Here is a 26,253-nt window from a genome sequence, read left to right as displayed (position 1 = left end):
TAGATTTTAATTAATATCAAGATGTCAGAGATCTTTGAATGGTCTTTGTTTTATACATCACTTACGGCCTAATAAATAGACAGCTTCCAGTCCTCAATATGCTTTTTCATAATATCTCATAAGCTTGCAAAGCAACAAATCCCATCTGAGGGGGAAAAATCCCAACACAAAACCATAAAGTAGCCCTCCCACCCCAACTGGCAAGGACTTGTATTAAAGAGATGGATGAGAAAGTAAGTGCCCCATCAACCCTTCCCTTCATTATAGACTGTCAGCCTGACAGCAAATACTACAAGTTCATCTAAAGGCAGGAGAGGACACCTTTAGCAAGTCTGATGATGCAGATTTTTTACTCTCCTTCAGTTACTGCTGCTCAGTCATTAGCAACAGCAGCCTTCATGTACATAGTATTCAATTTCCATACACTAGTAACAGCAAGGAGCTGAAAAAATGTATTTGCACATCTGACTTCATGTGTAGAGTCATGATACATCATGCCATTTTGACAGGTGGAATCTCCTTTAGTGCAAGACACTAGGGAAACAAGATGAGCTGATGAACCTTGGCCTTGGTACATGGCTGGAACTCCACGTTCAACAGGAGGGCAGTGTGCACTTGGAAACATTGAAACAGAAGTTTTAGGAACTCTTGATTACAGCTGTGTTAGAAGTTTCCAAATTGGTTCAAGAATTACACAGCCTGATCATGTGATATTTGCTATTTTTCTAGTTCCAGCTGAGGAAAAACTAAACAAACAAAAGAAAGGAATGAGGAGAGAGAAAGAAGAAGAAAAACAGAATGCTTACACTGCAAGAGACAGGAAATGCATCTATCACACTATGGCCAGCTAAATAGATGTAAATATTTTCAAATGTTACTTCAGTATGTAAGCAAATTCCTCAAGGAGATTGTATGACCGAATACAAGAAAAGACAGCCCAAATCCCTCTTTCTAAAAAGATACGGATACGATGCATGCTAAAAAATGTCCTGTTCTGCTTCTCCACCAAGAATTGTAGCTTCTCATAAAATTAATTTCTTAACAGCGAAGATAATCAACACATACTTTATTTATTTGGACTACTCAAGAACACCAGCTGAAGAAGATTAGGTTACATTAAACTGGCCCAGGAAAACAAAGTTTTTAAGACATTCCACTCAAACCCACGACCCACCTCCATAGCCCTGAATGAAGGCACGATGCAAATCCATGATCCCCTTTGGGAAATGCATGCTAGACAGAGGGGCACTGGCAGCTGAAGACCACTACCACTGGCATTGCCGTTCACCCTTTGTGAAATGTCATCTTTGTACACACAGAAGAGGTTTCCACCCACAAAAAAGGCACAAGGATCCTGACTAAATTCCATTCCTGGTCTTTGGCATACTAGGAATTAGATCACTGGGAAGAAGGAGGAATTTCAGATTAGTCTCAGCAGTGCTAAATACATAAACATCTTAAGAAATACAGCTGTGATTTTTCTATCAGAATGGACTCTCTCATTGTACCATCTCTGGTAGTTCACAGAATCCAACAACCCTGCCTGGAGCTTCTCAGTTAATAACCTTACATGAAATCATAAGAAAGTGTTGGGATCCTTGTGGACAAAAAACAAACAAAAAAACCCCCCTGACGTTTTCTAGCTAGAAAGGTTTTGTTTGTCTTAAATATGTAAATAAACTAAATACTGAGTTTATAAAACCAGATTCAAAGGATGCAGATTAAAAAAAATCACAGAGAAGTCCATGGCACATTTTGTATGTGACCTCATGCTGCATACTCCTCCAAGAATTGAGTAATATCCCTGATCTGATCTCTTTGGTTTCTATAAGCTTCCCCCTTTTTTAAAAGATTCTGTTGCTGTTACATCTTACCTTTAAGACTAGTAGCACAGAGAAAAAGAATTGTGTTCAAATACACACAGATAAGGAGTAACAAAAACAGTCCACTTGAGGGTTTGTTTGTGTTTTTAAAGAAACATGGAAAGGGGAAAACAACTGGCTGAAATACCAATTGTTAGACTAAACAAAAAGCATGAAATACAGAAAATTTATTTTCACAGAAGGCAGCCTTTATTTTTAGGAAAGAAAGAAAAAAAAAAAATCAAAATACGAAGATGACTGCTCCCCGAGTTTTCAATTCTTTAAAAACTTGTAACTTAATGACGAAGTAACTTGGTGATCACCAACATAATTCCTGAATGAGCCTTACTGGGCTTTTATCTATTCTAGTTTCCACAGATCCAAAATTACTGGTTTCCATCCTCAGTAATAAGTATCAACATTCTGGTTTTAAAGACAAGAGACTAGGATGACCTAGTGGAAGATAGTCACTTTTTTGGAGATGGGACTCAGCAGTCAATAAAAACTCTCTTGATGGTCAACTGGGATTCCTACCTGAACTGCTTTCTGAAAGAACTGTCTAAAGAATGTCTGAATAAACTCTATTTCCCCAAAGTCAGAAATTATAGTGCTCCTAATATTAGAACATGTAATTTTCAACACTTGCAAAGATTAAATGCTGCAATTCTCTATTTAAGGGAGCATTGTGCTGTTCGTGCTATGGCCATAAAAAGTGACTCAATTAAAAGTCTGATGGGAAATAAAATGCTAACCTATCACATCCATTTTTGTCCAAAGGAATGCAAGAATATAAATTGAAATGTAAAAATTTTGTTGCTGTAACCCTTAAGTATTCATCACCAACCCTCATCTGTTACATCTTCAAACAGACAATGCTTTCTTTGGATGGGGAACTGTGTTTTTCCATTTGTAGTGTAATGAATCCAGCAGTGTAGGTCCAGAAGAGACAAACAAGTGCTAAAGAGATGAGAATAAATAATTCAACTCAATTACAATCTAGGAATCCTCTGCTCAGGCTAGTAGGAATCAGCACATCTGAAACCAAAGATACCTCCCCAAAGCCTACAGCTGTAGGGGAAAAAAAAAGATCGACTAAGAATTCCTGAAGCATTCTAGCCAAAATTAGTTTTATGTCTGTGGATACTACAGTTCAGTAGATTTAAATGTCACAATCCAGTGCATAGCCATTTAGTTTTAAATGCCAAATGAGAAAATCAGTTACGCTAAGGAACAGATTTTAATCACCAAATCTTCCTTCTGAAAAATGTACTTAATTTCATTGCAAAACACAGTCAGGCTATGGAACACTTCATTTCAGTGTTTAGCTAGGTGTGAGAGCACACTAGCATAGGAGAATGCTATGGAAAAGATCAACAGTGATTTATTATTCACTATTTCCCATATCATCAGAACATCAACCAAAATTATCCTAAAGACAGTAAAACACTGACAGAAGGAAGCACTTCTTTCATATAATATGCAGTTACTTCGTAGATTTCTTTATGTCAGTGTGTTATAGAAGCCAGATGTATAGATGGGATCAAAAGCTATTAAGCGGTCTAACAGCATCCACAACTCAGGAATATCAAAGCTTCCTCTCCTTGGAAGCTGGAGACCGACACTGGAGCAAGGATTGCTTCACACTGATGTACTTTTCCTCCTTCCCTAAACAATTCTAGGGAGCACTTTGAGACAAGACACTGGGGCAGGTGAATCCTCTGGTCTGGCCATTTTTATCTTCCCACAAAGAAAGCCCAACCCTTTCTGTTGCAGTAGCAGATCTATTGCACAGGCAGCTGGCAGAGACTAAACCTTAGGGGAATAAATCCCACCTGGAAAAATCTCTCTTGTTACCTGATAGCAAATCTTTAACAAGAACAGTCGACAACACCCTCCCCTTTTCAGTTCCTTTGGTAACTTTGCAGGAGTAAGGGTGATAAAGGTTCCCCTTTAACCATTTCTTAGGAAGATCTGAACAGCCTGGGATGGAATTACAACGTAACTCCTCTTAACTGTAGAAAAAGACTCTGGATATGGTAAGGACTTCTCTTCTTTTTTTCCTTTATTTTTGAGCTGGACTGAAATTGAGAGGAAAACAACAGTGGTCAGAGAATAAATTGCTTTAGATGGTACATAGAGGTGACCTCACAATTGGGGAATGTGGTTTAACAGAAGTTTTACAAAATGCTGTATATAGTCATGAGGCTCTGAATTTTTCTCACTCTTCTGAAACTCTGAATTTTTCTCACTCTTCTTTCTGAGGTAGTAGCCCCCCCAAAAAAAAAAAATCTATCTTCACTGACCCATATTAGAGACAGATATCATGAATTCAAACAGACATCAACAAATCTAATAAGTAACACACTGAAGTCTTAAGAAGAGGAAGGCTACATATTGGGAGGAAAATGTTTCCTCCAGAAACCTTGCTGTAAATATAGAACATAACCCTGACTTGGAGGAACCCTTGCAAACACTGTGACTAAAGCTACCCTCACAAAACTAACAAAAATCCAAACTGCTTTAGGTAAATAATTAAGAATAGCCAGAACTCTCAGCAGTAAGAACAGCTGCAGAGCCACCCAGATCAAAAAAGTCTCCCGTTTACTCCATACATTGTTCTAGTGAATGCTCTTCTGCTTAGATAACTTTTTTTTTTCCCCACTTCAAAGAAGAGCTGCTTGTCTGAAAAGGCCATCCAACCAACATCCAAACTGCCATATGTAACCACAATTACTCAGAGGACAGAATAAAGTTTGTCTCAAAGAACTTAACAGCCCAATTAATCAGACTTTCCTTCATCTTATATCACCCCTAACTTCACTGAACATCAGTACTACATGAGAAGGAGCTTATTTGTGGCTCTCCAAAAGAGAGAGAAGTGGCTTTCTAAGATGCTGGTGCACAGGCTAAAGGAGAGTGCCAAGGCTGAGAATTGAAATAGGTTTCACTTTTCAACAAGACAAATCCTATCCTCTCCTCCTTGTTAATTCATCAAAATAGCAACACTTCACAAAAATTACTGGAGTTCAATGATAAAAGAGAGCTTTGAATACTGCACAGATCAAGGTCTCTGACTCAAACATTCAAATGACACAACCACCTTTGGAGATTTCTGCATTCAGTGATGTAAAAAAGAGTCACTAAAAGAGGATAAAAAGGAGCAGGAGGAGGGCACTTGATGTTTTGCAGCTGTACAGGACACCACTCACATTTTTCAGGTCTTCAAGATAACCTTATTTTAAAGAGCCAGGGGAAGATTCTTCTAAGTAGCAATTAAAAGGTCTGAAATCAAACAGAAGTATCCAAGCACATTCAATATGCAAATCAAAAACATTTTGTTTGTTGGCTTTTCAGTTTATCCTTCTTTAACAAGCCAGAACAGACTGCATGGCAGACAAGGAAAAAGCAGCACATACGTGTTGTCAGTATTCTGTCCCTCCCTTTGTGGTCCTGATTCTCGTTGCTGAGACCAAGACTGGGGCTGCAGCAAGTGTCAAAAGGAGCATTTCTGCCTGTTTTCATTTCTGCTGTGAGCTGAGAAAGAATCACATGGGCTTCTGTGTAATGTAAGAGTACAAAGTATTTAATAAAAGTTAATTTAATTGCTTGGTTTTCTCAAAAAACAACTGAGAAAACCTCGTCTAAGCCTCACAATTTAATTAAAACATCCATAACCTCAAAAACATCTTACAGCAATAACAACTACACGACTTCCACCCTGACATGGCACATCAGATGCAGCTGCTAAGTATCCTTCCTGCTGCAAAGTAGCCTTCATCATGTTTTGTTCACTGAAAAGGGCATCATACATTGTCAGCTCTCTCACCAGCCCTTGTCAGGTCTGGGGTCCTTTAGAGTACTTCTCCAGTGCAGATTTGTTAAGGTGTCAGGAACGTCACGGCTGCTCAAGGAAAAAGCATATTCTAATTTTATCACCTTAATCAAACCTTACCTTGTCCTTCAGTCCCAGAACAACTTTAATAAAATAAAATGAAGTATAAAATAAAGAGATTTTTACTAAGCAAGACTTACTGTCAGGTTTCCAGTCATAAGACTGGGAACAGAACAAGTAAAATAGAAACCACTTCTAGATTGTATTTATCAGGGTTCCTTCGGCCTCTCTCACCCAGAGTTCCTTTAACTTATCATCTCTGCAGAAAGTTAAAGGATTGTGGTTTCACAGCATGTCACTATCTGGCAGATCACCATTCTCTCTTCTGCTAGGCAATTCCTCTTAAGCACAGCAAAAAGGTTTCCTGCTTTCTTTTAGCATAAATGAAATATTGTTTTCTAACCTAATAGACTATTGGAAGTATTCATTAATTAAATAAAAAGTATTAAAAGTAAAAGATGTTAAAAGAATTGTATGTGTTGGTTTTACTGTCCTTCCCCAACACACAAGAAGTCTGTATGCATGTGTTCCACCAAACTCTTTCCCTGCCTCAATGACCTACTACATATTCTTAAAATTTATAAATGGCATTCTTAGCACATACAGACAGCAAAGCCTTGACGTCTCTGGTCATATTGTAGCAATGTGGAAGACAAATTTAGAGGCAGACTGAGTAAAGTAAGCTGTCTCTTCCCATACACCCCATTTACAAAACCTCCTCACAGCCAGCTACAGAAAAATATAAATTAGGAGCTGACAAGTAAGCTGTGTCTAGATACCATAGCATGAGTGTTCTTCAGAGTACGTGACATGTTTCAGAGGCAGTATTGATAAACAGCTTAATGTTCCCTTGCTGGAATACATTTGATTTCCATTCAACCATCAGATGAGGATTCCCTAAAACGTTTCCAAGGGGAAAGAGAAGGGAAGAAGATTTCTCTTTGGAAGTGGAACAGTTCTGGCCTGCAATAAGGGATTTGTGTCAAGCCAGGCAGGTGCAGAGAGTTGATGCTTGGTGATCACACACACGCCTCTGGGATTTCCAACAGAGGTGACTCTTGCATCGGTTTAATGATAAACTCACAACTGCTTTGATTCAGGACAGGCAGCAAGAAAATCACCTGTTTCCACAATGTGTGCTAGTACTTTGTTCATTATGACAAGTACCAAGAATACAATGATGAACACTGGTGTTTAGCCAATTAGAATTAATTCCTTTAATGGTCTTCATGCAATATTTCTGACCTCTTTAACTGAAGTTTTGGGAATGATCAATGCTTAGATAGCCCAATCCATTCAATTTTCATAAATTATTCAGAGAGCAAGAAGGTCTTCATAGGAGTACATTCAGTAACTAGAAATTTAACAAGCTTACCAGTGCAGAAACTGGACAAAACTAAAGCAATTTATCTCCGAGTTTCAGAACAGTTTTCTGAAGGAAGAACATTAAGCATGGCTTTTTATATGCTCTTTTCCCAAGAGGATAAAGCAACAGGAGGGCCCCACATAATTTATGAGTTTACAGATAATCCCTGAATTGGGTTTTGCTACTAAAGTAAATTTAGCCTTCTGTGAATGCAACAACTATAAAAATCTATGCTCGAACAACAGTTAATAGAAACTTGTAAAGTTAACTAGTTGTAACTATATCCACCCCAGCAAAACAAACAAACATACATTTAATTAGGTTAATGCTACCGTCATGAAGAACTACAGCAAAGTAAGTGTTCCACCTTACAGATATGGAGTGGAAAAAAGGACTGAGTCTTTTCTTTATAGACTTACCAGGTTTTATGCAACTAATCTGGCTGGCTAAAAAGCACAAGATGTACAAATCCAGCCCTAAGAGGAACATATCAAAAAAGAAATCAAATCTCATGCATACCAGGCACTTTCATGAACATTCACTTAAAGAACAAGCCCATCTAACAAAAAGTGTTTTCTATTTAATATGCACAATAATTGGAAGTATATGTATTACTTTTTATTTTCCCCACTTTTTTTTTCTTTCTTTTTTTGCTGGAAACTCCTATTGGCCATTATGTTATTGTGCTCAGTGGCCATTATGCTATTGTGCTCAGAATCAAAAACAGGTTGAAAAGCTTATGAGTCATTCCCTTTTGCTTTTAAAATATCTGTACATCTACATTCTGCCAGGAATATGGAGAACCCCTGCTGTCTGAAGATTTATATTAATCTCTAGCAGTCCAAAAAGTTCTCAGCTACTTCTTCAGAAATTCTTGCAAGCACATTGTCCAGACATACCAATCCTAAAGCACATAAACCCAGGTATCTCTACTTGAATTTTTGTTGTCAATATTAAGGAAAGCACTTTTGTATTTTCTCATCCAAAGAGAACAAAACTCCATGTATCTATCGAAGACTTCTACCTTTTCTATAAATACATTATCACTGTTTTCCCTTATACTTATGGTAAAACTGTTTTTCCATTAGTATTTCTTTCTTATGAAACTGAACTTGTTGTGGCAAACAGTATAAAACTGCTCTAAACAATACCCAGCTATTCATATTTTTTACTTTACATTCTTTTCCCACATGGTTTGGTTCATAATTACTTCCAGCTTCAGGAAACAGGCCCTTTTAAAAGCACCAAACAGAAGTTTTTGACTTTGTTTGTACTTAACAAATCAAGTAATGAATCAGTCCTAAGCAGCCAGTAATTCCGACTTCTGCAGTCTTTATCTTCTTCATCAACTAAATTGTGTCTAACACAAGAATCCCAAAGCTAGATTGCAGAGACTCACGTGAGAAATCCTTAAGAGACTTCCAAAAGATCAAAATGGAAAAAACCTAAAATGAGCTAAGAAGAGTAAAACGAAAAATGTGGATGGTAGTTACACCCCACCCAAACGTGGGAGGTTTCATGCATGAACAACAAACAGCACAGTAATTGAATCACTGTGAATGGCTAGGGTTCACTTTCTTACATATTTGAAGTACTCAAACAATTAGTATAGATTGGAAGAGATTAGGGAGAAGGACATGAATTAAAAGTCAAAGAAAAATCTGAAATGAAAGAGAAATAAATATCCAACTACCAGGAGAATACCAATGTCAAAGTATGCTAAGCCTTGAAATAATCTTTCAGAAAAAGCATCAGGACACTCTTGCTTGTGATGGTCAGAATCTCTCCATTTAGCCCATGAGACACACTCTTACTCCTGCCTAAGGAGGACGGGAGATCATTGGGACTTCCCACTCCTTTTTTTCCCGCCTCAGGATCGCAGGAGTACAAGATAAATGGGAAGGAAGACAGGGCACACAGAAACCCCACAGCAGAAGGCACAGGGAAAGTCCAGCATTCCAACACATTTATTGCTTATTTTTACAGTGCTTAATGGCAAAGTACTACACATAGACACAAGCAGTTTCAAAGAAACCTCCCACCATAGAAACAAAATGAGGGGAAGGGGCTCTCCTTCAGTTCTTCATTATTAAAGTTCTGAAGTAAAGAAATTTCAACAAACAGAAGTAACCCAATCTGTGTGTTCCCCTAGCACAAACTCCCTCCATTTTTACGGTCTTTTCAAAGTCTAGATCAAGTTTCATTTGAGTTTCCAGGGTGAAGGTTGTTATTTCTGGCTTCTTTCCCTCCACCCTCACACTCCCCCACCCTCCCCAAAGACTCAATTTCTTTGTCTTTTCTTTTAAAAGCAAAGTTTGAAATTATTATCAATATTCAAAAAAATCTTTTTTGCACTTCCCAAATCTACTCTATAATATTGGAAAAACCATGTAAATCATGAACCACAGTATCACAAAATGCCTAGCAAAGCTCAGAGCCCACTTGAAAAAAACATTTCTCCTTTTCGTTAAGTACTGCCTAAAAATTTCCAAAGTACACAATATAAAATATAAACCATATATTGTATAAATACAGTGTATTAACTATGTTAGTAGTATGTTATTGTGGTCAACCATACTGATCTCACTCTTTTTTTTATGTGAGAGGGGTAGCAATTTTTTTGCCTGTTTTTACCTTTTTCTCAAGTTAACACATAATACCTACTACCTTTTTGTTTAAGTGAAGAATTACTCCAGTAAGCTTAAGCACATCTTCTAACATTTTCAAAACTTTATGGAGGGATTGGTTCTTCCCCAAAGTCAAACCCTGGGACACTTCCCCCATCATTCATCAACTGAGATTTTAACATCCAAGGTTTTGAGCTGACTGTGGCAGGTGAAAAGATCCACCATCACCCAAGGGGAGCTTTTTTCTGGCTGTTGTTTAAAAGCATCAAACCACCAATCTAACTGCTAAATTACCTTTGAAAATAGCTTTTGAAGGATGAGTTTGAAACAACGACAGAAGTAGCAGTCACTAGCTTCCATCTCTCACTGAGTAAATGGCATGCCAGGAGAGTATGGAAAGCTAGTACAGACGCACGAGGGCAAAAACATGAGGGGGAAGCCCCCAACTCACATGAATTATTACAAAAAGGAGCTTTTCACATGTGCAAGACAAGTGAATCTAAACATGTAATGTGCCAAGGCATACTCAAAGTAATCATTAAGGTGACTAACCCAGCTTTCACAGTGTAGTGACAGAATAAAGAATGACCATGCAACCTCCAGCTGGACCCACTAAATACGCATTAAGATACAGTTATTAAGCGTAATATAATTACAGTTACAATTAACTAATTATAAAGATAACTAACTACATGATCATATGCTGATCCTCCTACAGAAATCTCATGTAATTCAATGTAAAGAGATTCTGCTCAAAGAATGATTCAGAATTTGTAGTGAATGAGACTCATCTTTCTAGGACCTGGTCAGCCCCAAAGAACTACTACAATACAAACATTTAATAATAATAATAATAATAATAATAATAAAAGCATGCAACCCTTTGCCAAGCACAGATGTTACAAAGTGACTGCAAATCTTGGCATTTGGTGGCACCTAGTAATCCACTGGCTGAGTCACTAATGTGATTGATGGCCTTATGTTGTTCGGGAACTATTCGTCCCTCCAAGAATTAAGACTTGTGAATTGTACTGTATATTTTGTATAAGTATTTTTCTTACACAACCAGTAAACGTTGGATTTTATTCTTACAGATTTTAAAACAGTGTGTGGCTCTGTTGCTTGGGAGACCTCTTTACCTAGTAGAACTGTATGAACTGGCCTGTTTCTGTACTTTGCGCATACTTAGTATTGATATTCTAATTTTGCTGATGATGTTATGGTTGGTACAAGCATAAATAAAAGATAAACTCCTCTTGCAATAGGTCTTTTTCACTAATTTGGTCTTGAGGAGCCCTAGGTCTCGTTTTGACTGAGGAAACAACTTAATATACTATGTTGCCTACAGATGTCCTCAGCTTTTCATTCACCCTATATTTCATTAGCAATCCCCACCTGGATACCATCGTGCTTTTTAAAAGCTAAAAAGGATAACCTAAGCACAGGCAGTACGAAAGGAAGCATTCTGCTTCTTCATACTATCCTTTCTGACAAGCTCAGAGCAACAAGACCTCTGGTCAGAACTGGTAATTTCCATGAAGCATCTGCACAATATCTTTAAAAATGGCCATTCCCTTCCAGGTGAAGTTTCTGGCCATACCACCCTCCCTAATGCTATAGCAAGGCATGCATCAGACACACAGTTCCCACAGAAAACACTTCTCAAGTGCTCAGATTTTTCTTTACAAGTGAACAAATCTGGTTTCATTACTATTTCCCTAAACTCAGAGAGAACCAGTGAACAGAATCATTACATAGATGTATCCACAACAGGATGCATTATACCTAACAACATGCCCTGGGCATCTATGGAGTAGAGGGCACTATTCATGAAATACATGAAAAATTAAAGATGCAAAGGCAAATGGGCACATTACTATTTATTCAGGTAAATACTTCCCTCTTATAATGTCATTTAAAATGCAAGTAGGAGCACTCTCAGTTTTAATGCAGACCTACCTTTGTAGAAAATGTTAGTTCTCCAGGTCATTAGTTTAAATGACATCCAGTAACACAGCCAGGAACAGACTTTGAGCAAATGAAAGATTAAGGAAAAAAAAAAAAAGAGAGAAACCTAACCGTTGCCCCAAGTGCTTCAAGTCACATATGATGCTCACATGCTGTGAATTAAGTGAACCCTATGAAGTTATGATCTATGGCAAAATTCCAACAGAATGATTATATCACAACAACAGACGTAATTAAATTACTTCTGCCAATAAAGTCGTCAGTGCAGAACATATTGCACCCCTTTCAACTCTAAGCAAAATTTTTTTTAACCAGACAATGCTTTTACAATGGTACTATTTTGACTGAGCTGCGGAAAGTATTTTTAACCACTGAGTTCCACTGAATTCAGTGTGTACTTAGAAAATATGTTTGGTACCCTGACTACACATGCTGAACTTGTGGAACAACAGCAACTCCTCTAGGCTATCACCCATTTTTCATTCAAAATGTATTTTGAATGCATTTTAAGCAGTCAACAGAATCTTTCTTTAATAAAAGGTATTAAGAGAGTTTTTATCATGGGGAGGTTTTAATAAAAAAAAAATTAGGGTTTTGGAAGACCTCCAGCAGGTAAAAACTTCACTTGGCCTCAAACTGTAGTCTAAGCAGGAGCAGGTCATATCTCAGAGAGATGTAATTGAAGTAGATAAGTCAGGAAAGAATTAAAGGAGGCTTGAGGGAAGGAAGACTCAATAGGATTGCTAAAAGCAACAAAGAAAAGGACAAGTGAACACAGAAAGAAGAACAGGAAGCGCAAGGCTGAAGCCTTGGTTTGGACACAGCACAGGCTGGTATCCAAAGCTGGTATGCCAAAAGTGTGTGGACAGTCAATGGGTGTGTTCAGTAACTCAGACATTACAAAATACATAGTCTGGAAAAAACCAAAAATCAGACTACTTAAAAATTTTAAAAAAATAAAATAAAAATTTCCCTAACCAAGACATTATTTCAAAGGTCACTTACCCATTTCACATTTTTTGCTTTGACTTCTACATGTATAAATTGAAGGTAATGTATCATCTCATCCCACAGTGTTGTAAGGTACATACACTGTTGTCTCTAAATCACAAGGATGTCGCAATACAGAAAATATAATAAAGAAAAATGGTAACTGTGCAACCAGCATGGGCTCCAGACAGCATGCAACAAAAAGCACACAGAAAACTACTAAGACCAGCAAGTAACCTTGACCAGCTATTCATGAAGTAAACACCATTCTTCCTGCACACTGAATGAGACACAGAGGCTTTAGAAAAACAAAACAGTGTTTTTTCTTTCTCATACGTGTTCTTCTACAGTACCTTTTTGTCAGGTAAGTTACTAGAGTTGAGTTTATGTACCCAGCTGCTTATGCAAAATAAACTCCTACCTAACGACTTTATCATTTCCTGCAAACAGCAGTTCCCAACACATTTACAAGGCTTTTATTTCATTATGGAAGCTCCCAAGCTACTCAGCAAGACTAAACACAAAACTTGAATGTTACACCCTGTAAGTACAACAAACCTTTCTGAACATTAAGAATGGTTTTTATAGTAACACTTTTATATCAACATTATACAGGGGCTGCATCCTCACGTTATTCGAAGCCACTAGACTGCTTCAGTGCCTTTTTAAGTAGCAGAGGCAGAAAGTTTTTAGTAGTCTTTTTGCTCCCAGTACCAAAATTTCCACCAGGCTGTTGACCTCAGAAACAGAGTCGCTAGTGACCCCTAGTGTTAAGAAGTTCAGTCTCTATTTGACTGATTTATGGCAACAAGCGTGATGAGTATCCTCCTTCAGCACTTTGCTGTTCTTCTGACTGAGGAAATGGTCATTGCCTTGTGTGGAGGTTCTGTCTGCTCCAGTTTATGAACAAAAATAGTAGTATCCATTTTTAAAGGAACAAGTGGAAAGGAAATAAAAACTTCTAAGCAACAGTAAATCAGACTGACATTCTTCCTGCTCTCAAATGTTTCATACATTTTTTCCTCATTTGGAAGACTAACAGTAGGATAGCTAGATCAGACTGACAGTCATGGCTTCAGGCAGACATTTATAGCCTCTTGATCAGCCATTAAGCAATTAACAACAGTGAACCATAATCCAAGTTGGCCAGCAAAGCTGAATGTAAGGAAAGGAGTCATAACCACCAGGTTGCGGCAGGACTTTGCTGTCCCAGGTAGAAGTGTATAGTCCAGTGACCCAACTGTCCAGGTGACATAAGATTTGCTTACAACAGAAATCTGTAAATACAGAAACAAAGAAGAGTCCTACTGGTCTACTTACAATTTTGAGTCCAGGTTCAGGAGAAAGCCCAGTTTGTCATACTCTGGAAAACAAAAGCAAGGGACACAATATCATAAAAACTGCAAGTGTCTCCTCTGCAAAAGGCACCAAACCCAAAAAGCAGCAAGTCCTTATGGAAGGGCAATGATTATTTTTAACTGTAAATAGATATATCGTAATTTCTAGTTGCTAGCAGCTGATAGCATAGATTACTGTTACTTCAAGACATTCTCAAATGAACATTTCTGAATCTGCAGAAAATACTAAAGGAAGAGAATGTGCGGGTAATCATTAATTTAGAAATCACTAGAATTAACCAAGATATCTGTAGTCATCAAAAAAAGCATTACTGAAACCATGCATGCAGTGATACATAAAGCTTTCTTGCTTACAGTATAAATCATTTTGCCAGTAATTTCTATGACAAACACTCCTCCTGGGTCCTGACATGGTACAGCTTTAAAGTTTTCTTGATTCCTTGTCTATTCCAACCTACAACTTTGTAATCAAGCAGCCCTTCTTCAAAATAAAGTCATTCATGATGGCAAAAATGCTTCAAGTTCAGGTGATGTTGTTCAACAGGAAGCTGCAAAGTCACAGTTTATGCCACAAACAGGGAACAGCTACAGAAACAAAGTTAACACTCAGAAAAACTGTAATTCCTGTATAAAGTGTTGCATTCACAGCATCTCTGACTACATAGTGGTCTTGTAAATCAAATACTTGATACAAAAAATAAAACTAATAGAATTCACATGAGATACACATGGAAAACAAAAAGGCGTAGTGTCCTTCTTGCACTGTTAAGGTCAGGGGCCTCCTCACACTGAGGACCACTGAGTCTCACTACCACACAATAAAAACCCAATACAAACAGAGAATTAAAAGGTAATCCCTCCAGAGCATAAGCATAAGGATGTATTAAAAGTAAGAAGAAGAAAAAACATTCCTCTAGCCTTTAACAAAGAACTCAGTGGAAATAGAGAAGTTTGCTTTCCTTATGGAACACCACAATAAGTTCTGCTGCAGTAGTTTACCTAAGAAGATCACAACCTTTTCATGCTATCACTTACTGGCAGAACAAGAAAGCCTAAACATGTACCTAAGACAAAATGATAAACGATTGCACCAGATAGGTCAGTGTAAACTGTGCCATTAACTTCAATCCCATTAAGATTTAATTCCTGAGCCAAGGGAAATATTATGTTTCGCATAACTTAGGTAACAGAAGTTGCAGAACATGTGTGCACTTGATACTGGCACATACTGACTGTTCTCTGCCAGCACCCACATGCCACCCACCATCCCTGTTGTACTTGGAAAGCTGGAAATGCACCTGTGCATCTCCTCCACCTTCCACATACTGACAGTTGCATTTCCCCCATATCCTGCTTTCCTCATAACTTCCTCCCAGTTTATTCCTCCTACAAGAAATTATTTCCTGTCCAACCTACCTCCTCCGCATGCAGGATGGTGGATAGGAAGGTATCCGTTCCAGAAAAAGAAATATGCCTTCAATTTTCATTAACCCTTCCTCCTCCCCAAAACAACACCCATACTGAGCAAAGAGCAACAGATTTTTCTTTTTTTTTTTTTTTGGGGGGGGGGGGGGAGGTGTTCATTTTTTAACATCCACAGCCACTGACCCAGGTGTCATTAGTGTTATCTCATTCAAGCTAACATTCCCTTCTTCCCAACAGGAAATACAAGAAGAAACGCAATAAGATACATCACCTCGTAACTACAACAACATCCTGGGCTTTCTACTAACTCAGCACTTCATGAGCTTTGCAACCAAAGCACCAGGAAACACACGCATACTAGATATACAAAGTGCCACAGACGACATACGTCCACTGCAATGATTCATAAGATTTATCTTCTGTTTGTAACATGCATTTCACCTTCCCATGATTTTAAGTGGTTACTTTTGATGTTCTCTGATGATTACTAATGGAGGTATAAAGCAATCTTGTAAAATTATGTATGTCAACTATCTTGCAACAGGCACATTCCAAAAAAGTATAACAAAACAAAGTAACCTTTATGGTTTCAAACCAGATGCACATGTGTGTTCTTGATTTTCCTTAGGGTAGAAATTATCCTTTCAGGCTGTAACATCAAACCAGAAGCATCTATGCGCCTTCCTCTCGTTGGCTAGTCAAACATGCAAACTGCTTCAAGCAGAGGAATGCTGCCCTCCCCATGAGCCATCTCACACGCATTGACACTTCTGGAAGTCACAGCATTACTAGTGGCTTGGAAATTCATCTCCATCATATGCTGCTCCCCCCAGGCAAGACAACTAGAAACATTTAAGTTACAGATTCAAAGTTAGCTTCCTCGTTAGCAAAAATCAGTCTTGTTACAGACCTCCAATGCCATTTAGCTGTATCACTACGAATACAGAGGCCAGAAATCATTGCGACACACAACAGTGCAGCCCACACACTGGCCAGAAGCAGTCTGGATTCATGAAAGGCAGATAAAACCTCCAGTACCTGGAGAAAGCCAAACACACATAGCCCAGCTGCAGGAAAATGCAATCCTTATCTGGAGTTACATATTTAATTTAAAACAAAATAAAACACAGACCCACTAAATCCAAGGCAAGTACAACTGAATCTAAAATGCAGTATGGTCAGGGTGTGATGATTACAGGAGCTGATCTCACAGATTACTGCTAGAAAAAGGGGCAATCCCACTCCTCCTTTCTTCCCTTGAAAATAATGGCTGCAAGAGCCTGCCTTGGCATTCATGTAACCTCTCTGTGTCCTAACAGGTTGCTTTCACCTTCCACCACCTTAGTTTAAAGCCTTACTCACCAGGTTAACCAGCTGATACACAAAAACATTTCTTCTCTTTTTCAAGCAGTGGGATTAAGAAGTGCTAGAATATTAGAGAAAACAAGAACAAAACAGCTAGAGAGAACAAGGAAGAAATACTCCACATCTCCAACAAGAACTAGCTTGGATCAGCTGGTTTGTTAACTGTGGTTTGATGTTGGCCTCTGCCAACATCATTTTTACCAGGTTGGTAGGTCTGATCCAGCTCAGGCCATGTCTGACCCACTGGTCTCCAAACAAGGCATTTATACGGCTGTGTAGAATAGGATTTTTATTATTTTTTTTAAGCTAAAAATGAGTAAAAGTAATAAAGAACTTATTTTGCATCCACTAAAAACATCATGGAAGAATCTGAACAAGGCTTTACATTTTCAGCCTGTAAGAGACTGAAAAGTCCACGAGGGATAAAAGCAACAGAGTAAAAAGAGAGCAAGGCAATCTAAGGACCACACTCACTTGTGCTAGGAAGCCATAGATCTCAGCTGGCAATGTGGTACAGTAGCATACAGAAGCACAGAAAGGAATGAACATGGGAAGTGAAGTTTCATCATGACCCATAAGAACAAGAAGTCTTCCTGGGTCAGAAATAAAATGCATTTCTACATTTCCAGAAAGATCAGAATTGAGTAAGAATCTAATAACTGACAACAATTTCATAATAAAGCATGTAATTAGGGTTATAAGAACAGAAGTACAGCCAAGCATAGCAATTTCTATGAGTGATGCTAATCGTGCCAAATTCAATGCTGGCATTAGCATAGAAATTTCTCCCAAGTATCCAACAAAAATTCAGCTACCAGGCAGCGAGAAATGCAGTCCCATGTCTGCAAACTCCATACAGACCACCCAAAAAGCCATAAAGCACAGTGTACAATATCTATCAAGTTTTCAAATTGTATTTTGCATCTGTAGCCGATATAGCTACATACAAGCAAAACAGGCAAAATTTTCCCCTTATGCTACTAATACAAAATCAACAATTCAGGAATTAACTTGGCTCATTGGTTTTATCCTTCCAAACTATCCGTAACTGATTTCTCTGGTGACTTGAGTACTATTCCTTTAGCAGCTGGTTACATGGAAGCACAGTATAGGTAACTTTGCCCACAGAAATAGAAAATTAATTTAAGCTTTTTTTAAAAGATGGGCTATAGTGGTTCTATAGTGGTTCTAGTTCTCTCTGTGTTTAACTGTTAATTCCAAGTACAGGAGGGAAGGCAGAAGGTTCAACTTCAGCTATTTTCTACAAAATGTTTGTGTTTGTCAAGGAAATCAGTATAACACTCAAGAGACAGGAGTCTATCAAGAACAGCTCAGACCACCCTGATACATTTCATCCTGTCCAGTGCAGTTTGGTCTCTGTGCAACTGAGGCTCCAACTGAATGAAGTCTTGGTTGCTGTCCACCACATGCAAGTTCTACATCTGTGGCAAAGGCCAGGTAAAATGACTTACCCCACAATGAAAAAGGTCAAACACCTCACATTCACCTTGGATTAAGAAAACACATATGGACGGTTATGAAAGTTCAGCTGATGTAAAGCAAATCTGCTAGAACTCAAGAGACTAGGAAGAATTAAGGAGAAGTGCAGAAAGGAGGCTGATCTGCTGGTCATCTGGCCCTGTAGCGAAGTTACTGAAGTTTGTATAGTTGGAGAAGCAAAGAGGCAGAGGAGCCTGTAGAAATACACAGAGTGGGGAAGGGAGTGTATGCGATAAAGTAGATAGCATGTGGTTAATCCTCGTTACGAGTGGACAGCTGGAAACGGGCTCTGCAGTGCGTTCATGTGGCTGTTGTACAAAAGTTGGACAATCTTAAACGCTGTTGAACATGAGCGGAGATGAGGGGGGACCACAAAGGGTGAAGGGCAGTCATGAGAGGAGATCATGAGGGGAAAGGAGGGGCGGCCATGAGAGGAGATCATGAGGGAAGAGCAAGGGCAGCCATGGGGGGAGATTGTGAGAGGAGATGAGGGGGGGCCACAAAGGGTGAAGGGCAGTCATGAGAGGAGATCATGAGGGGAAAGGAGGGGCGGCCATGAGGGGAGATCATGAGGGAAGAGCAAGGGCAGCCATGGGGGGAGATTGTGAGAGGAGATGAGGGGCGGCCATGAGGGGAGATCATGAGGGAAAAGGAGGGGTGGCCATGAGGGGAGATCATGAGGGGAGAGGAGGGGCGGCCATGAGGGGTCATCATGAGGGGAGATCATGAGGAGAGAGGAGGGGCGGCCATGAGGGGTGAGGGGTCATCATGAGGGGTGAGGGGTCATCATGAGGGGAGATCATGAGGGGAGAGGAGGGGCGGCCATGAGGAGAGATCATGAGGGAAGAGCAATGGCAGCCATGGGATGTGAGAGGGGTGGCCATGAAGGGTGAGGGGCAGTCGTGATGGGAGATCATGAGGGAAAATTATGAGTGGAGAGCAGGGGCAGCTGTGGGGTGTGAGGGGCAGCCACGGCGGGGTAGGGGCAGCAGCTATACAGTGTGGGCCACTGTGGGGAGCAGACGAGGGGTGGCTATGAGTGGAGATCATGCGGGGCAGCCATAAGGGGAGATCAGTTTGCCCTCAGTGACATGGTTCAGTGGTGGCCTTGGCAGTCCTGGGGTAACAGTTGGACTTGGTGATCTTAAAGGTCTTTTCCAAACTAGCTGATTCTATGATTCTATGATCAACTGAAAAGGATAAAAGAAAGGTTTTCTTCCAAGGTTAAAAAAAATACCACTTAGGATTACTGAGCAACAATGAAAGTACCGGACAAACAAGGACTTAATATTGCATCCTTCCCTTAGGATTTTCACTTTAACCTCCTTAGTGATAGAACTTACTGATAAAAGCAGTATTTCCTGAGGTTCTTTAAATAATTGGATAACTGGGGCGGGGCGGGGGGGGTGCTGGGAAGATTGCAAAGCCAGAAGGGGTAGAGCTGAGGCCACCTGGGCTCCTCAGCACTGCCCTGCACAGATGGCAAGCATGTCTATGCTCCAGCTTCCTCCTCAGCCCATTTACTCTTTTGCATATAAGTTTAACGCCTTTTTCTCCAGGTTGTCCAAGTGACACCAGGGAGAACCCTGACTATACGGGTAAGACAAAGACCAGTTCTTGGTGCCCTTCCCTGCTCTGTAAAGATACACAGAAGCAGCAGAAGTGACATCTGTAGCCCAGTACTGGAAGTATGCCTCCCCAGTCCATGTCTGCATAGCACTATCTACCCAATTGACATTCCCACCACATGTGTAAAAAAATGATCCTTGAACAACTTCTAATGTAGCCTCACTAAGGCTTTCTTTTTTTCTGGGGAGCAAAAGAACTTCCTTAACACTACTACTCTGTCAGCAAAACTTGTAATTTCACATCTATTAAGAATGTTCACAGACTGTGCAACTGATCTAAAAAACTGATCTAAAAACTTGCTACACCAAGCTCAATATTAATTTTCCAGATACTGCACCTGATGACAACAGCCATATCTGATGGGAATGGATACACCAAGCGCTATCGGCACCGCTGAAATACAAACCTGTAAGTTCAAAGTGGGGAAAGGAGAAATCTGTCTCCAGTCACAAACCCCTGCATGCCCTGGTGACACTGACAATCATGAGGATACTACTTACTCTTTCAGACTTAGCAGCAAAAGGAAGTAATTTCCAGCTCTATATCTTACAAGGTGGTTCCCCCCACCCATAATTCCTGATTGGGGCCCCCAAAAACATCTGGCCCAGCTTTACAGCCTGAGGAAAGCAATACCCCAGAGGGGTCTCCTTCATTAGACACTGTAACTACATTATTCATCCCCTAGGCATAGAAAGAACAAATAAGCAATCACTTGCTGATAGTGCTGTATGGATCATCCATCAGGAAGGTCTTTCGCCTCCTTGTCTTATCTCCAATATAGGTATACTACAACAAAAAAAAAGAGGTCATTCTAGCATACTACATTTTTTAAGGCTCTGGCTGCCTTAACATTTATTACAAAACTCCTCGCGATATTTTTCCTAATAAGAGTATAGCAACCTCCAACAGTAGAAAAGCAACTGACTGTTTTAGGCTTATGAAAGACTCCAACAGGAAGATGAAAAATTCCCTCCTATGAACTGCATATGCCCTTTTTCTTTTCCCAGGGAGTCATCTGTTTAAAGCCAGTCTGCAACCTTTCCTAAACAGTTCTTTCATTTACTACCACATATCCACTCAGCTAATGGAGTTAATGCTGCCCTACTGCATCTTCCGGCGTATTCTTTATTTTAGAAATTGTATCGTATTTCCTAATAAAAGTCAAGAACAATATTAACAGAACAATAATCTATATTGGCTTTCAGTGACCTACAAGATGTACTGACTTGACATAGAGATATGCCACATGATAGAGAAAAATCCCATTAAAATACTTTCATTTCAAGGTATTCTTTAAGCCACCTCTTGGCATTTGCACCTCAACTCATTCACAGCTGTATTTTCAACTGGAGGAATAGAGCGTTAATAAGAAGATAGATGATGACGATACTGAATGTGCTGGCAAAGGCATGTAAGGACTATGCAACCAATACGTGACAGTCATTGGCAAAGATTCAAGCAGCTCCCACAGTCCATAGCTCAAAGAAATAAAGAATGAAGTAGAACTTCATTAATCAAGAATGAAAATAATAAAGCCACTAAAACCAGCAGAAAAAATATATAATCTTTCCCATTTATTTTCTGTTTTACTGGAATGCAGAAAAATGCAACATAAGTTCACCTCTCCTTTTCCATCACCACCACATAGCAATAAGACAGTCAGATAACCAATTTCAGGGGAAAAAACCCTAAACACTAAAACCCCAACAAACCAGAACCACATCAGCTCCAAATGTAAATTAAAATTGTTTTTCTCAAACCAAGATGATCTACCAGAGCCTCCCAAATTCTACTAACATATCTAAATTAAACACCACTAACCTAGAAACCTGGGAAAGATCAGACTTTGTAATTGTAGCTACCTACATTGCCAGATTCTCATCGAGAAAGCCAAAGAACAGCAAGTGATCTTCTGCAAGTCACCAATGTTTCTCTCTCATGCTAGGAATCTGTCACTATTCTACCAATCTGATATCTGACGATTTCAGTTGTATTCCTTTTCCTGGCCTCCATCCATACCACTCTCCATCCAAAACATAGGAAAGTAGTCACCAAATTCACTCTGGAGTTGTGAGACAGACACAGGGTTCTTCTCGTCTTTCACAGAATGATTTTCCGAGCATCTTCGGCAGCTGAAGGAAACAGATTATGGTTCCTTCATAGTTCTCACAGTTTCTCCCAAAATGGTTAAGGACTTTAGCATAAGGAATTACCAATAGCAAACTCCTAAACAAGCAGGGATTTAAACTCTCAGATGGTTACTCCACTATCACTGTGAACTCGGCATCTGGAAGCATGGTCATGCATGAGGGCTTTCACAAGTACATGAGCCGCAGCAGATATGCTACTCAAAACCAGATTTTAGAAGCTCCATTTTCTTTGCATAAGTCAAGCTGAACTTTTCATAAGGTTTAAGAATTGAAAAGAAAAAAGGAACAAAGTTAAAATATTCAAACAATTTGAGCAAGACCTAGATAACACTTGGTTGCTTGAGATGTTAAAACTATTGTGTTTTAAGCCTGCAGTGAGAACAACTGCTATACAACCGGTGGCCAGTACTGCAATCAAACACGTCTAGCAACAGTGTAAGCCTACAGCCATAAGGTATTTAGAACTTCAATATTTCCAGCAAGCACATCAAGAGATGGGAAAGTTTCACATTCAATGCACTCTTATCCTAATGAGGCTTGGAGAAGAAAAACTTAACTTGCTTGTTCTCAGACAGAGGAGGCAGAAAAAAAGTCTCACACAAAAATAGCAGAGGCATAAATCTGTCAAGGTCCAATGTTTGATTTGCTAGCAACAAAGTAAAGCAACTGGGAGGAGAGCAGGGGGGGGAAAGGAGTACTAGCTGTCTATGGCAAGCAAATGAAATCCAGGTCTGCTCAACACCCTGTGCCTTGCTTAATGCTTCCCAAGTTCAGAGCATGACACCCTCCCTTCTTAAATGATTTCAGCTGAAACACTGGCCTAGACCTCACATCAAACATTTATCTTTGCTGCTCAAACTCTATCTTTCAAGGGAAGGAGCAGTTGTGAAGAGAATCACAAAAACATCTGGACTTGAGAAGGCTCGACCACAGCATGAACCTCAGACAGTTCCGACTCACTCCAAGCATATTTGATTCTCCTGTCCTCTAGGATTATCTAATAATAATCCATGAAGCAGTACTTTAAGGCTCCATAGCCAGATGATTTTCCGAACACTCAGTTCAGAAAGTTTATCCAAAATAACCTAGAGAGTGTCATTAACTGAGATGCATAAGGACAGATTTCCAGTCTCTCTGAAAACTGAGATTTGCATGTGGGACAAAGAGTTAAGGGGAAAATCAAGATAAGGACAAACAGACAATTCAAACAAAATACAGAAGCTGCAACAAGATATCGCCCTTCATACGGCATGATTAACAATTAAAAAAGAGCAATTCTAAGAAGCTGTTTAATATATAAGTCAATGAGTACTAGTTTTATGCAGTACGAAATCTTAACAGGGAGACTATTATTCACAGCTGTTCAATTCTGACTAATAAAGAAAAAGATATATGTATTTTTCTGTTTCAAAGCACGTAACTGTAGTCCCTTCTTACCCCAACCTGAAACATCACCTACTGGGAATGGCTGGGCCTGGAGCTGCCATTGTTTCTGTGGGTTCTTTCTGGGCTCTGTCTTTTCCTGGTTCTGCAGCAAGGTGAGATGGGATGGACAGCGGAAGCAGAATAGCCACAGTTTTTCTCTCTCTCCTTCCTGTTCAACAAGGAAAGCTATCCCTCAGTTGGATAGACACCACACATCTCGACATCTTATTACACATACCAGTTCAGAGCAAGTTAGAGTTTGCAGCACAGTGAATGAAAAGGACTGAATATGAAAGCAATAAACATACAGCTCTCTTGGACATTTCTGAGCCTCCATTCTCAAATATATGAGTTTTCTTCATATTTCTTCAATGAAGAAATTCAATCTTGTTGCAGTGGAAGGTTTACAAAAGATCAAATTTTACTGTCTTACTCCTAACCAATTGCAATATACAAGCAGAACAAAGACCAGTGCTTTTAAAACAGACCCAGGTAGTCTGTTGGCTACATTAACTTGTCTCCCACCCTCCCTATTAACAGAACTCCAAAAGACCATGGAATGGTTGAACTATTTTTCATAAGTAAGTTTACCATCCCAATGGTAGTATCATAATATTTACGATTAACTCCATAGATATGCTGCACTGGAAGCTATCCACAGGGTTAAGTGTTTTCACATCAGTTAGAAGCCAAAATAGTATCAGAGGGGAAAAAAAATAAATCTGTAGTAATATTTAAAAGTTGTACTCCAGGACAAATTCTGGTCTTATCTGTACCAGCGTAACTCCAGTGTGGGCATGCCAATTCAGATATACCCAGCTGTAATCAAAATACTTCCCTGAATTTTACTCAGAGATTTCTTATCTCAAACCTATGCAACTTCCCCCCTGCTTCTGCAAACTAAAGAAACCATCACCCAATACAGGAAGGAGGCAGAGACACGCTTAAGTTATGGCTGATATTAAGTAGTACACAGGAGTTAATAGAGAGTTAATGGAGGGTTTCTTCTCCCCACAAACGCAACATATCCCCTCTGCATACACCACCCTAGAGATACTCCCACATCAGACCATGCACCCATAATAGATCCATTTCCAGATAGACGTTTTAGAGATGATACAGAGACAGCAGAAAGCATTTGGGGTGTTGTAACCAAAGCAAGTTACTCCCACTAGCTCGGGGGTTAGTAAATTGGAAATCTGTGTTCAAGCTTTGCTGTTAGTGTCAGGCAGCAGGCTCTCTTTCAAACTGTGCAGGCAGAAGACAGGTGCTATGTTGGAAGGCAGCATGTTCCCTCTTTCAACCTAAGAGGAAAGGCTAGTAAGCAAGATAAAATGCAAAACCTTCACTTGGATTATTTTCTTTTCTACAAGACAGTAAATAACCCATCTTCTAAATGTGAAGGTGTTTTAAGTTACGAGGGTAATTCTTAGCCTTTCCTTTGCACATCATTATACATAAACTATAAACTGAATTTCATCAAGGATTGAGCTCACTGTGGTGTGCCTTGGCTACAGCTCATGCACTACATTTAGCCAAATGGATAGGTGCTGGTTTCATGAAGTGCCTCCAACAGATTTCATGAAGCGCCTTCAACAGAAAACAATCTTTGATTTCTGGTTCAGTTTAACTGAAGGTTGTGATCAGGTTTCAGGTTTCAAAAGAAATCAGATTGGACAGCAATTGCCTAGGGGTTTGATAACACTGGTCAATCTCCACCCGAAAAGAAAAGTTTCCAGCCCTATCTGTTTAACTACAACTCTTTCACCTTCTCCTTCCTGGAAGCATTCCTGATGTCTTTCCCCAAATAACTCAACTGTTTGTTTAGCTGAGAAACTCTCCTAGTAGCATGGAACAGTTTTTCTTCAGCTGGTGGGTGACATCATCTTAATGCCTTTCACATGAGAAGCACAAACCTCATCACTAATGCATGTAACGTGTCCAGGTCATCTGCCTTTCTGGGTAACGGAAGGGGTCCCACATGTTCATCCTCGTGTTGCACTAAGACCCTTAATACTTCCCCTATACTTAGGAGTTGTAGAATCATAGAATGGTTTGGGTTGGAAGGGACCTTGAAGATCACCTAGTTCCAACCCCCCACCATGGGCAGGGACACCTTCCACTAGAGCAGGTTGCTCCAAGCCCCGTCCAACCTGGCCTTGAACACTGCCAGGGATGGGGCAGCCACAGCTTCTCTGGGCAACCTGCTCCAGGACCTATTTACCCACTTTGACTAGATGGCTGATTCCCACCAAAGGCTGACTCAGTGACCTGCCTCCCAACATGGCTACCATGTCAAGTTACGTAGAAGCCTTGTCATGAGGTGGGAGAGAGAGAAGAAGGCAATGTTGTACCTGAGCCTATTGTATGTCCAACGGAGTCAAAGGAAAGAACCACTGAATCTGTAACACAAGAGTACAAGTTCATTTTCCCCTTTTTCTTAACACCATTTCTTGCTGTAACATTTTCTTATTATTTTGCCCAAATAACTCCTTAAGCTCCCTTCCGCCAGGAAGCAGAACAACTTCTTCACCAGCCAGACAAAGCAATAGGCATCTAGCAAAGGCAGAATGCTGGAGCATGTAACAAATCATGATGTCAATACCCAATAAATTTATTAGCTACAAATTTATTAGCTACAATTTATTGAAAATAATTTCATTTTATGCCTAATAAGCTTGGTATATATGTTTTCC

At 39.6% G+C, this 26,253-nt stretch overlaps 1 protein-coding gene across 9 annotated transcripts in view; it reads right to left on the bottom strand.

Annotated features, from left to right (window-relative positions):
• Window positions 1–26,253, bottom strand: part of ST3GAL3 (ST3 beta-galactoside alpha-2,3-sialyltransferase 3) — a 199,563-nt gene that overhangs the window by 123,166 nt on the left and 50,144 nt on the right. For 5 of the 9 annotated variants that reach the window (XM_030495513.1, XM_030495509.1, XM_030495512.1 and 2 more), the window contains 3 exons: window positions 25,912–25,959; window positions 23,592–23,726; window positions 14,026–14,068 (listed from right to left, as the gene is read on the bottom strand). In XM_030495513.1, coding sequence (XP_030351373.1) covers window positions 14,026–14,068; window positions 23,592–23,726; window positions 25,912–25,959 — 226 coding nt within the window. Of the gene's footprint in view, window positions 1–14,025; window positions 14,069–20,694; window positions 20,769–23,591; window positions 23,727–25,911; window positions 25,960–26,253 lie in introns of those variants that run through there. The other 4 variants (XM_030495514.1, XM_030495518.1, XM_030495516.1 and 1 more) reach the window with 2 other exon arrangements.

Source organism: Strigops habroptila, chromosome 8 (assembly GCF_004027225.2).
Source record: "Strigops habroptila isolate Jane chromosome 8, bStrHab1.2.pri, whole genome shotgun sequence".
In the NCBI taxonomy this organism is placed as follows: domain Eukaryota; kingdom Metazoa; phylum Chordata; class Aves; order Psittaciformes; family Psittacidae; genus Strigops; species Strigops habroptila.
Note: the sequence above shows the minus strand (reverse complement) of the source record. Positions and strands in the feature narration are given on the sequence as shown.